At 49.0% G+C, this 12,348-nt stretch overlaps 1 protein-coding gene across 4 annotated transcripts in view; it reads right to left on the bottom strand.

Moving 5' to 3' along the window:
• SORBS1 (sorbin and SH3 domain containing 1) overlaps positions 1-11,938 on the bottom strand; it is a 227,573-nt gene extending 215,635 nt beyond the window's left edge. Inside the window, exons 1-2 of one of the 4 annotated variants that reach the window (XM_041745746.1) lie at positions 11,809-11,938; positions 11,297-11,437 (exon numbers count right to left, since the gene is read on the bottom strand). Coding sequence is in view for 1 of the 4 variants with exons in the window: in XM_041745735.1 (XP_041601669.1) it covers positions 8,377-8,384 (8 nt within the window). In the remaining 3 variants the exon portion in view is untranslated. Of the gene's footprint in view, positions 1-8,376; positions 8,400-11,238; positions 11,438-11,808 lie in introns of those variants that run through there. The other 3 variants (XM_041745745.1, XM_041745752.1, XM_041745735.1) reach the window with 3 other exon arrangements.
• Between the last annotated feature and the right edge of the window lie 410 nt (positions 11,939-12,348).

The following is a 12,348-nucleotide window of genomic DNA, read 5'->3' as shown; positions in this document are numbered from 1 at the left end:
TTACCCTGTCCCCCTCAAGTTCACATAAATAGCTAAAACCCCTGACCATCATTCTGTGCTCACAGGAAACAGTCACCCAGGCCTGGATCTGCCCCCAAGAAAGACAAACTAAATGGAGAAGCGAAATCTGCAAATGAATTACCCATTTACATGTCACACTAAGAAACTGCTCATAGGCTGCCAGGTTCTGCAGAAATTTCAGGCAACAAGAGAAACTATGTGGATTTCAAAAGATATGTCCTAGTGACCCTACTGGGAAACCAACTCAAAGGTTGGCCTACAGGCTAATGTTAATAATCAATGCACGAGGCATTATATAAATGAGTAATGAGTTTATGCACAGACACGTGGGCAATTCCGGGATCTTCTAAGCACCCATGCCTGTTACAGCTGCTCCGAGCTAGCACATCATCCATGAATGCTGGAAAGTGAAGACCCAAACGAGAACGAGATCGGCAAAGCCAGTTAGAGGTTAACGCGCAAGTGCTCAATCCTCCGGATCGTGGGTCCTCAGGCTGCATGGTTATGGCATGATGGGAATCCAGGTCGCCAGGAGTGGCCTCCACACAGTTCAGCCCCCTGGCCACCATCAGCAGACACCTGACTTCAGGTCTGTCCCTGGCCCTACTCCAGAACCTGCCCTGTGTGCCTCACTTGGCTGAAGCAAGATGCCGTATCAGTTACATGCATCTCCAAGGCCGCCACTGCCCCCCCCTACACACACACACACACACACACACACACACACACACAGACACGTTGTCAAACCAGAACCTTCCTACTTCAAAACCTGCGACAAACTGCCGACCAGAACCTTCCTACTTCAAAACCTGCGACAAACTGCCGAATGCCTGAAGGGGAAGACAAGAGCCCTGCACTCTCAGTGCTAAGGAGGAAAAAAGTCCAAGAGGGTGGGGGCCATGTCTACACATTGAGCAACACTTCTTCAAAAGATGAAATGCACCCATCACTATTAAAGCACTTCTTCAATTAAATTTCCATGTGAAAGCAGGGATTCACCTATCAAATGGGGCACCCTCCTGGCCCAGGGGCTAACAGCAGAGCTCTCTTCCTCCTCGCAACAGGGCACCTCGAGTGCATCATGCCCCACCAGGTAGACCTGCTTGCAAGGCTGAGCAAATCATCGAGCAACAGAAACCTCAAAGAAAAGCCTAGGATCCAACCACCAAAGTACCCAGGATCTGGGTTGGACCACCCATAATCCTGTGCGGTAGGTACCATTATTTCCTCCAGTTGACAGGTGAAGCCTGTGAGGCACAGTGGAGTATAACCTGCTCTAGGAAGCAGCAGGTGCAGGATTTGGACCCAAGCAGCCTGAGCAGAGACCATATTCTCGGTCACTCTGCTCCCCATCTCACTTCCAAGCAAGAAGAGCCAAGCTCCATGAGAAGAGATCTGTTCCAACTCGGGACCATCCAGTGACATGACCTTAAACAAATGGCTTTTCTCTGTACCAGCTGCCTCCACTGTGAAACAAGGCTAATCCCAGATGCCCGGTCTAGGAACACAGAAGCTTAGCTCCCTAGTCCAGCACAGGCTGCCTAAGAGAACTTCCTGAGATGACGGGAACTTGTGTCTGTGAGCACTGGAAATGTGGATGGTGTGACCAAGAGACTGAATTTTAATTTTTATTTATTTATGATAGTCAGAGAGAGAGAGAGAGAGAGAGAGAGAGAGAGAGAGAGGCAGAGACACAGGCAGAGGGAGAAGCAGGCTCCATGCACCGGGAGCCCGACGTGGGACTCAATCCCGGGTCTCCAGGATCGCACCCTGGGCCAAAGGCAGGCGCCAAACCGCTGCGCCACCCCAGGGATCCCCGAGACTGAATTTTAAAATGTATTTCAGGTCACCTGGGTGGCTCAGTCGGTTAAGCATCTGTGTTTGGCTCAGGTCAGGATCCCAGGGTCCCTGGATGGAGCCCCCGCATCAGGCTCCTGCTCAGCAGGGGAGTCTTGCCTCTTCTTTTCCATCTGCCTCTCCCCCTACTCATGTTCTCACTTGCTGTCTCTCTCAAATAAATAAATAAAATATTTTAAAAAGACAAACTGTATTTCACTTCAACTAATTTAAAATGAATATGGCTAGTGTCTACCACACTAGAAAGCTCAGCTCTAGTGTATAAATTCTAGGATAGCAGTGCCAAGTCTCTTTGCTCACTGCTATATTGCCAGAGCCCAGCACAGACCCTGGTGTATGGTTGGTGCTCAGTAATTATTTGTTGAACAAATCAAAAGCAAAGGACTTTTCAGATGCTCTAATGAGACGGCATCTCCCACTCCGGGATTGATTTCCCAGGCTCGCTGGCCAATGGACATCTAACCTCAGCTTGACTAGGAGCTCGGGGCCTCCCAAATGCAGTACAGCAGAGAATGGCTCTCATGATGAAAAGTGCTTCTATGAAGCCAAATTTATCTCCCTGAAGTTACTACTTACTAGTTCTGGCACATTAGCTCACAGGTTTAGGAAAACCAAAATAAATTATGAAAAAGCACTTAAACATTCGTAAACACTATAAACACAGGATTTTATCTGCAATTCACTTTCTTAGTTAAGATGAATCTGATCTTAACTTGTAACAGTATGAGGCTAGTTAAACAAATACATGACTGTGACCTGTTTAGGGGAGACAATCCTCTAATGTCAGGGCTGTGGTACAGAACCACCATCTCTGCTGACTTTACCATCAAGTCATTTGAGATGTGAGCCCCCAGCTCTGTAAGTGAGCCAAGAAGTATGCAAGCTGGACTCCCAAGGAGCAAGGCCTCGTTCTCCAGCAGGGTCTGGGGAATCTGGCAGAGCAACTCCCGTTTTCATAGTTCCTTGTGGAAAAGCCTACCATTTACCATATACCTCCTATGTACCAAGGGCTATGTCAGACACAAAGATACAAAGATGACAGCAATGTGGCCCTCACATGGAGCCTGTCATCTGGAGAGGTCAAATCTGCAGAGTACTGACTGTGCAAGGCACAGAACTACAATCAGGAGAAAGACAGACAAGCCACAGTCATTCAGTGTGACAAATGCCCTAACTGACCTCACTCCCTTAGAAGAGACACCCAGAAGAATCCTAGCACCAGGCCTTGACACCGCAGGTATTTATGGCAGTGAACTGAATCAAATCTTGACCAAGAGCTCATTTTAAGGCTGGGGAAACCGAGATCTAGATAGGTTAAGTGACTTTTCAAGGTGACCCAGGTCATGAGTGATGGGGCTGGAGATAGCACCTGAGCTTTGTCACTCTCCAGCCCAACAGCCTACAACGCTGCCTCACTGTGGTTATCCTACACCACACAGGCAGCAGGGCAGGTTCCACTGCCTGTTACTACATCTATCTCAGAATAAACAATGGATTTATTTTTGTAAGACTGTGTGCTTGGGACTCTCTTGAAATCTCATGACTAACTGTATGAATGCCATCTTAGAAACATGTGAACATGTGTTTCTCCAAAATATACACTACATCTATCAGGTAACAATTAAAGGGTTTGGATAAAGAGATGAAACTTCTGGTCAAATCAGAAGCTTAAACACCCGTATTTATCCTTACTCTCTCCTAGAACCCCACTGAAAGGACAGGAGAAAGCTTTGATTTTTTGATGGAAAGAAGACAAGGGCAGATGGGATCTATCAACAAAACTCTGGAAGACAGACAGCTGACTGCCCTGCAGTAGCTGATTCAGGTTTCTGCTCTGCTAAGTGCAAGCAGGGAAGGAAAACACTAACCAAGTGGGGGCTTAAGCCACAGACACAGAAGAAGCCTCAGGAATTGGAGGCACCAAGGGCTAAGAGACAACGGGACAGGGGCTAAAAAGAGAGTCTGCTAAAAGTTTGTTGAATGAGCCACTGCAGCCCAGGGGAAAGAAGGCAGAGATGCACTGTTTAGGCAAACTACTGGAGCGACTCTGGATTCAGACACAGTGGAGGGAGGGACACAACAGAGATAAGAAGGGAGAGCAGGGGGCAACCTCAGGAAAGAACCCAGTGAAAATCTGCATACCAAATGGGGTACCCAGCCTCTTTCCCCATTAAGGCTCCCAGAATGCAAGGCATTGAACTATTATACCCCCAGGCCACATTTTTCTCCATGAAAACCCAACACCCCAGAGAAAAGATGTATAGGCACTGATGTTTAAAGTAGGCTCTCAGGCAGCTCGGGTGGTGCAGCAGTTTAGCGCCGCCTGCAGCCCGGGGCGTGATCCTGGAGACCCTGGATGGAGTCCCACGTCTGGCTCCCTGCATGGAGCCTGCTTCTCCTTCTGCCTGTGTCTCTGCCTCTCATTCTCTGTGTCTCTATAAATAAATAAATAAAATCTTGTAAAAAATAAAACAAAGTAGGCTCTCTCCTGGACCCCTACAATGAAGTCAAGCCCCCTTCTTTGTCACACAAATGACCAATTGGCACTCTTAAAATATAAATGGACAGTCAAGGATCAGTGGAAGAACACCTCCAATGGGAAATTCAGTAACCAAAACAAGCCAAAAAAGGGGCTGGCAGGAAAGAAAGACAAAGCAGAAAACAGCAGAAAAACACCAAAAACAAAAACAAACACCTAACCTGAGTGAACCTACTGCACCCATGAAACAAGAACAAGATACTATTAAAAAAAAAAAAATGAGCTTCAAACTAGGGAGTTCTAGAAAGTAAACATGCAAGCATGTTTCATGCAAAACCATGAAAACATAAATTTGAAAATTCAAAACGGCTAAGAATGAAGCTGAAGAGGTCTCTCAAAAAGTAAAACAAAAATAAAATGAAAAACAAGAAATAATTGACTTTAAAATTATAAACTGGGGGAGCCTGGCTGGCTCAGTTGGTAGAGCATGTAACGCTCATCTTAGGGTTCGAAGTTCAAGCCCCATGTTGAGTGTAGAGATTACTTTAAAAAAATATATTTGGGATCCCTGGGTGGCGCAGCGGTTTGGCGCCTGCCTTTGGCCCAGGGCGCGATCCTGGAGACCCGGGATCGAATCCCACATCGGGCTCCCGGTGCATGGAGCCTGCTTCTCCCTCTGCCTGTGTCTCTGCCTCTCTCTCTCTCTCTCTCTCTCTCGACTCTCTCTGTGTGTGTGTGTGTGTGTGTGTGACTATCATAAATAATAAATAAAAATTAAAAAATATAAAAAAATATATTTAAGGGACACCTGGATGGCTCAGCAATTGAGTGCCTGCCTTCAGCCCAGGACATGATCCTGGAGGCCAGGGATCCAGTCCCGCATCGGGCTCCCTGCCTGGAGCCTGCTTCTCCTTCTGCCTGTGTCTCTGCCTCTCTCTCTCTGGGTTTCTCATGAATAAATAAATAAAATCTTTAAAAAATAATAAAATAAGAGAAGAGGGAGAAAGAAGTGAGGCAGAGGAAGATGAGAGACTATGTGAGAAGTCAGAGTGATGCAATGGGATGGAATTCAATGAGCCTTTGGCAGCTCTGATGGCAGAGGAAGGGGGCCAGGAGCCAGGGAATGCAGGCAGTCTCTAGAAGCTAGAAGATGCAAACATGGAAAAAGACTCTTCCGAGAAGGGAATACAGCCCTGCTACCACCTTTATTTTAGTCCAGTGAGAACCTTTTCTGACTTCTAACCTACATAACCAAAATATGAATGTATTTTGCTTCAAGCCACTATGCTGGTGGTAATTTGTTACTGCAGCAATAAAAAATCTCAGTGACTGACTCTGGGGAGTAATCCCTGGAATGAGAAGGGGTGACACAGCGTTTCTTTATAAGCCTTGCAATGTTACTTGACTCTTAAAAGTATAGACACACGCATATATATATTTATATGTGTGTGTGTGTGTATATATATATATATATATACACTTTTAAGAGTATATATACCCACTAAATACACACACATATATAGACATATATATATAAATAAAGACTTTGATGTAAATTTAAAAAAATGAATTTAAAAAGACATAAAACACAGATTCTATCTTGCCAGGTCTCACAATCTGGTAGAAAAGAGAGACAGGGAACCAGCTACTGGTGAACATAGAAAAGCACCTCTTTCAGATGTGAGGAGGGTCTGAAAGGAGAAGGAGGAGTCACCCAGGCAAAGCAGAAAAAGGCCTGGTGGTGAGGGAACAAGCCCTGGTGGGAGGGAGAACCTAGTCTTTAGGGACGTGGATGAGGTCTTAGCGACTGGGATATTCAGTGGTTCTGGAAGAGCTGGCGGCAGTGGGCAGCTCTCCACACCACCAGGTCTGATGCCTGCCCCACTGCTGGCTTCTCCAGCTGGGGTTTGGGACCTGCTATGCATAATTAAAGTGGACATGGACAACTGAAAGCCCAATATAAACACAGCATTTTCCTGGATCATCACTTGTACTCAATAGTAACGCATATATTTTTTTTAAAATTTATTCATTTGAGGGCAGCCCGGGTGGCTCAGTGGTTTAGCGCCGCCTTCAGCCCAAGGCCAGATCCTGGAGACCCGGGATCCAGTCCCACATCGGGCTCCCCGCATGGAGCCAGCTTCTCCCTCTGCCTGTATCTCTGCCTCTCGCTCTCCCTCTCTGTGTGTCTGTCATGAATAAATAAATAAAATCTTTAAAAAAAAAAAAAGATTTATTCATTTGAGAGAGAGAGCACTAGCAAGGAGAGGGGCAGAAGGAGAGGGAGAAGCAGACTCCCCACTAAGTGGGTGGCTGGAATGGGGCTCCATCCCAGGACCTCAAGATCACAGCCTGAGCCGAAGTCAATGCTTAACTGAAAGAGCCACCCAGGCACCCCAACAGTAAAGCATTTCAAATACCTTTATACTAAACCCAGCACTGACATATTATAGAGTAGAATACAAAACTCATGTGAATTTTTAACATATTAACTAGAGATTTCAAGGTGACTACTTGCTTGCAAGGCCAGCTGTAGATGCTAAACTACCTGCTGACTACTGAGCACCAAGACTCAATCTTCTCTGTAATTAATCTGAGTCAGAAGAAAATTTTAAAGCACTACAACATGCATGCATCCAACAAAGCACCTGGGACTTCATACCTGCAACCTGTGGGTGGATACCTATCCTCCTTGTGCCTAACCTGGGTCCCAACCGAAATGAATCAGAAAGTTGAGAAACACCTCATTCTTTTCCAAAGCGATCTGGATCTTTACACTGACTGTTGGGTTAGCCCAGTTTAGGAAAACAAAGAAAAACCATCACAATGAATTCTTAAATGTACCCTCTTGGTCCTAAGCCAACCCCCCTCCTGGACTCTAAGCATTACGAGAATGAGAATCGCAGACAAGAGCCCCAGCTTCACCATCAGCACCGCGAACTTTTACAGTACAGACTTCTATTGGAGAATACATCGCAGACACTCTTTCCATGGAAGGAAGTCAAGAAATAGGGCACATCTCTTGGGAGAGGGTGTCCCTTGTGTCCACAATACAGGGGTGGAAACTTTTTCTATTGTTGTAACTGTTTTTGTTATAAAAACAATAATATCCACATGACAGTGAGCTGGGAAATTTCTTTTTCTATAAAGAGCTTTTACCAACCCCAGAAGAAAAGGGGCCGGGGCGGGGGGGGGGGGAGCAGAATCAATGGAGGGCCACACATAAAGAAGTAAAAAGCAATTTAATTGGGTTAGGGTTGTTTGTTTTGTGTGTGAAACACATAACCACACATCGAAAGAGAGTGAACTCAACTGACTGTAAATTAAGAACAGAGAAGATTAAATTTTAATAACAGTAAATACATTAAAATACATTACAAAGCTCTATTATTGACAGTAAAGAAAGAAGGCGGGGAGGAAGGTAAGAAGAAAGAGAAGAGCAGGAGGAGAGAGAAAGAAATGTAGAGAGGAGGAAGCCATGGGAAAGCAAGAATGGGAAGACGGGGAGATACACAGATACACATGCCTATCCATGTACAAAAAGAGGGAACAACTCAAGGAATCTACAGACACTTCCGAGGCATGAAAAAAATATCCAGCCAAAGGAAACTACATCATACAGGCCAGCTGTTGGCTTAGGCTATAGACTTCAAAGTATTATCACTTTTCATCCTTGCCTTTGAATGGTTACTGACCCGGTTAACCACTGTTCACAGCTCCTTAATTGCTCATTGAAACATTCCCAGGCTTTAGCTCTGTCCCAGGCCTGAAGCTCCCCGCAGGTGAGCTACAGCTCAGTGAATCAGCCACCTCCTGAATCAGCTACCTCCAAGCCTGCCCTTTGAAGAGAGGATGGGAAGCGGGGTCCCATAAAACATGCAAAATACCGATGACAGAAGAGAAAACACTGCTTGAGTTGAAAATAAATACCACAGAGAACTTTCTTTCGTTTTGCATTTACAAAACAAAACAAAACAAAACAAAAAAAAACCTGGGACTTCAGCATAACTGGGTCCCACCTCAGCATTCTCCTGCATCACCAGCAGCACACCTGACTTCCTGCATGTTCAGGTTCCATGTACCCCAGTGGCTCCAAAGGCCTCAGCTCAGCTGACCCTAAAACAAAGCAGCCTCTCCCACACTAAGCGGTTGGAGGGTCAACGGGAGAGGTCTTAAGGAGACCCCACATCAGCCCCAGCCCCGACAGGCCTCTCGGTCCACCCACTCCATCCTCTAAGTCAAGCCTCTCCTCTCTTCCTTCACTCCAAGAGCTGCTGAAACCTGATTTCACCGCTGGCAGAGCCCCATTTCAGCTCCATCCCTCCCTCCTCCAAGTTTGGAGGCTGTGTTTTCCCCTTCTCCACCTGACCTGCCTCCAATCTCTCCCTTCCTCAGCCCCATTTCCTCCTCACTTTCTCTATCCCATTTTAGAATCTCATCAGAGGAGGAGGGAACAAGAGCTACATCTAGAACACAGGACCTAGAAACTCCCCACCTGGCCTCCTGCCCCAGCTGTGCATCTTGCTACCTGTGTGACTTTGGACAAATCACCAAACTTCCCCAATCCCTCAAATTCCTCAGTGGGGGGAGGGGAATGTGAAACCTGGCAATCAGGGTTTTCTTCCAAGGCTCATACTCTAAATCCCTGAACATTCACCTGTATAATCATAAATAAAGCAGGGAGTTAAACATACGCAGGATGACAGAATGGATTCTAGAGGCTCCTTTTCCTTAGCATCCTGCCAATTCAAGTCTCCCCAGCCCACCGCGCCTCAGAAAGTCTGTGCCTCTCACTCCAGGCCATTCTGGCTCTGAATTATGGACGTACAGTAAATCCTCATAAATCATACTAATCAAAGAAAAGTTACGTCTGAAGCCACCAGAAGCCCGAGTCCTGGAATACTTCTTTCATGCCATTGAGCAGTACTACGAATTTAACATCGTTTAACAAACAAAACAATCTTAAAATGTTCTTACAAACTGGACTTGTGAATCCAAGAACAGTAACGCTGTCAGAAACCCTCCAGAGCCTTCTACCTTTTTTCCAACAAGCACACAGACCAGAGAGTGAAAGCCACTATCTCAAAGCAGGTTGGTGGCCCTGGCTCAAAGCCAGCTGTCCTATCTTTGGTCCAGAGCTCCTCCACCAAAGTTTTTTGGGACCATCCATTTCCTTTTACAGACACAGATTAAATCCCAAAGGACTAGTGAGTGCCCTCTACAGCAAATCTATTTCCATGTCCAGGGAAGGGTCCAGAGCTAAGTTTGGATGACCAGACCAATGTGGCCTAATAAAAGCCTTCTTTCCTGAACCCTGCCTATTCATGCTCTGCAAAGAAAACCCCAGACTCCACTATCTATATGGAACCCTATTTTAAGGAGGCTGAACAGTTCTTTGTTCTGCCAGTAAGAAGCATCTGCTCATCCCTTCCCAGAACTCCAACCTCACTACCTCCCCCCTCCCCCATTATTCCCAATCCCTTCAAAAAAGTTCACAGAAACTCTCCAACTAGCATGAAAGAGAACAGGTAAAAGACAGGGCCAACAGGGGGTGGGGTCGAAGGGAAAATGACAATACCCTCCATAGCTTTGCCCTATAGGGTAGAAAGCATTTCTTTTCAGTTGCATATTCCGTGAGGGGAAGTCACCAGAGACAACTCAACTCTGGGCCCTCCAGCTGAGAAATGAGCTCTCCACAACCCCAGAACTACCCCTTTGCTAACCGTCCACTCTATAGTGCCCAGAGCAAAAGTGCCAACAGACCCACCCTTCTCTGCCATCCCCTCAGGCCAAGAGCCTGAGACAGCAGAGCTTGGCTGGCAAGGAGCTATTTAAGGCAGCATCAAGAGGGTGGGGCAGAAAATTGCTGGCAGCATCCTCTTCCTCCACCCCTCCCTCAAGCTCACACACACACACACACACACACACACACACACACACACACGCCTCTCAGTGGGTAGACAGCCATCTATCTCACCTGTGTCTCTAAGGGCTGTAGATCTGGAGTCTCCAAATGTCCAGCATGTGCTTTTTGTCATTGAGGCTGCTGTCCCCATCTGCTGCCCACCCCAATTTTAAACCATCCCCTTCTCTTCAATCACCACCAAGCTGCCTTTCCAATCAACAAATAAATAAATAAATAAATTGAATCTAAATAGAGGAACTTGAAAACCAAGGAGAGTGGAGACAGACAAGCCATCCCTGGCCTTCACTTATGAGAGGAAAAAGGACGCGAAGGTTTGGGGTGGGGGAGTGATGTCAGAGGCCTGACTGCCAGATAGGTTCCATGATATCTCTAAATGGAACCTCCCTCCTATTGGCAGTGAAATCAATTCTGGCAATTTCAGCAGGTCGGCCCTGTGACAACAGGAGCATCCCAGCGCTCATTTTAAAACAAAAAAATCCAAAGGTTCAACCAGAACATGCTGGGCAAACCCAAGGTCTGGATAAAAGAAGCCACACTCAGTGGGATCCCTTCTGCTTTCATGTAGCAATGTAATAGCGCAATAAATTCTGTCTGCCCAAAGGAAGCACGCACTGGTGAATTTCAAAGCCATCTTACAGCAGCGGATACAGGGGAGAGGCAGAATTCGACAGTACATTCCCCCATGAAAGGTGCACAAGGACTTCAAGCCTCTCTCCCCCTCAATCCTGAATGGCGCTACCGCTCATCAAGGAAGCCACATCGGAAAGCAGCCAGGTGGGAGCCAGGGACGGCCGGGGAATTCGGGGGAAGGAGTTGCTTTTCCGTCCCTGTCGGTGGCGAGCTGCCTAGCAAGATGCCCGTCACTCCGGGGGATGAAGCGGCCTGGCGGATGCGCACGGGGTCCCCGGCCCCACGCACCCCCCGCTCCCTCGGGCGGGTCGCAGGCCAGACGCACCGTCCTGGCGCACCTCCTGCCGCCCTCTCGTCCGGGGGATGCCGATGAATGAACGCACCTGCGACGCCTCCATCCTGCCGCTCGCTCCCTCCTTCTTCCTCCGGCTGCTGCAGAGGAGCCCCTCCTCGGTAGTTTCACTTTACAGCGCAGACCTACCCGGGCTTTGATGTCTCCTCCACCCACCCATACTGCAGCCAGCCTGAAGCAGGCGGACGTTGTCTCCTAGCAGTGGCCATGATCGTACGAACCCCCACCCACCAAACATAAAACAGAGCCTGAATCCCGGGGACCGCCCGCACCCTGGGGAACTTTCCTGGAGAGACAGGGGGTCCACCCCGTAGGAAGGAAGGTCCGGCCCGGGGGGAACCACGGCCTTCCCCGAGACCGCGGAGGATGCTCTGGGGGAGGGCGTCCCCCGAGTCCCTCCGACAGCTGGCCCTTTAAACGCGCCTCCTCCGCGCGCGGAACAAAGGCGCCGCCCGCGGGGGCCGGGCCGCCGCACGCCCCCGGCGCCGTGGCCGCCGATCGGGCGAGCGCGGGCGGGCGGGCGGGCGGCCGGCGCGGGCTTACCTTGCGGGTCTCCGGGCGGGCGGGCGGCGCGCGTCCTGCCCCACTCGCACTACACGCCGCAGTTGGCCCCGCTCTGTTTTTCTGGGACTCAGCGCTGACTTCACCGACACTCCGCGGCCGGCCAATGGGCTGCGGCGGCCGCCCCCTCATTAGCATGCGTCTGGAACCCTCCACTCCGGCGGCGCCCGGGCGGGGGGCGGGGCCGGGGACGGGGCCGGGCCGGCCGTGACAGGAAGGGGCGTGTGCGCCAGTGGGAGGCGGAGAAGCGCCCGGCCGCCCGGCCCGCGGCATTGTGAGCGGAGGGCGCGGGCCCGCGGATGCTCGGCGACTAGGCGCGCGCGGCCTCGGTGACTCTTCCTGTCCTGGCCCGCGGTCGGCGAGCCCCGAGGCTGGCCCCGCGAGCCCTCTGCTCCTTGCGAGGACTCCGCCGCGGACAGCTGGGAGGGAACCCAGGGCATAAAGACAACAGCCAACCTGTCTTGAGTGCACGTGTTACTGAACCTGTGCCCAGTCTGCTCATCTGTAAAATGGCCTAACAGT

This window comes from Vulpes lagopus, chromosome 2 (assembly GCF_018345385.1).
Source record: "Vulpes lagopus strain Blue_001 chromosome 2, ASM1834538v1, whole genome shotgun sequence".
NCBI classification, from domain to species: Eukaryota; Metazoa; Chordata; class Mammalia; order Carnivora; family Canidae; genus Vulpes; species Vulpes lagopus.
The sequence above is the reverse complement of the archived record's forward strand: the minus strand, read 5'-3'. Positions and strand labels throughout refer to the sequence as shown.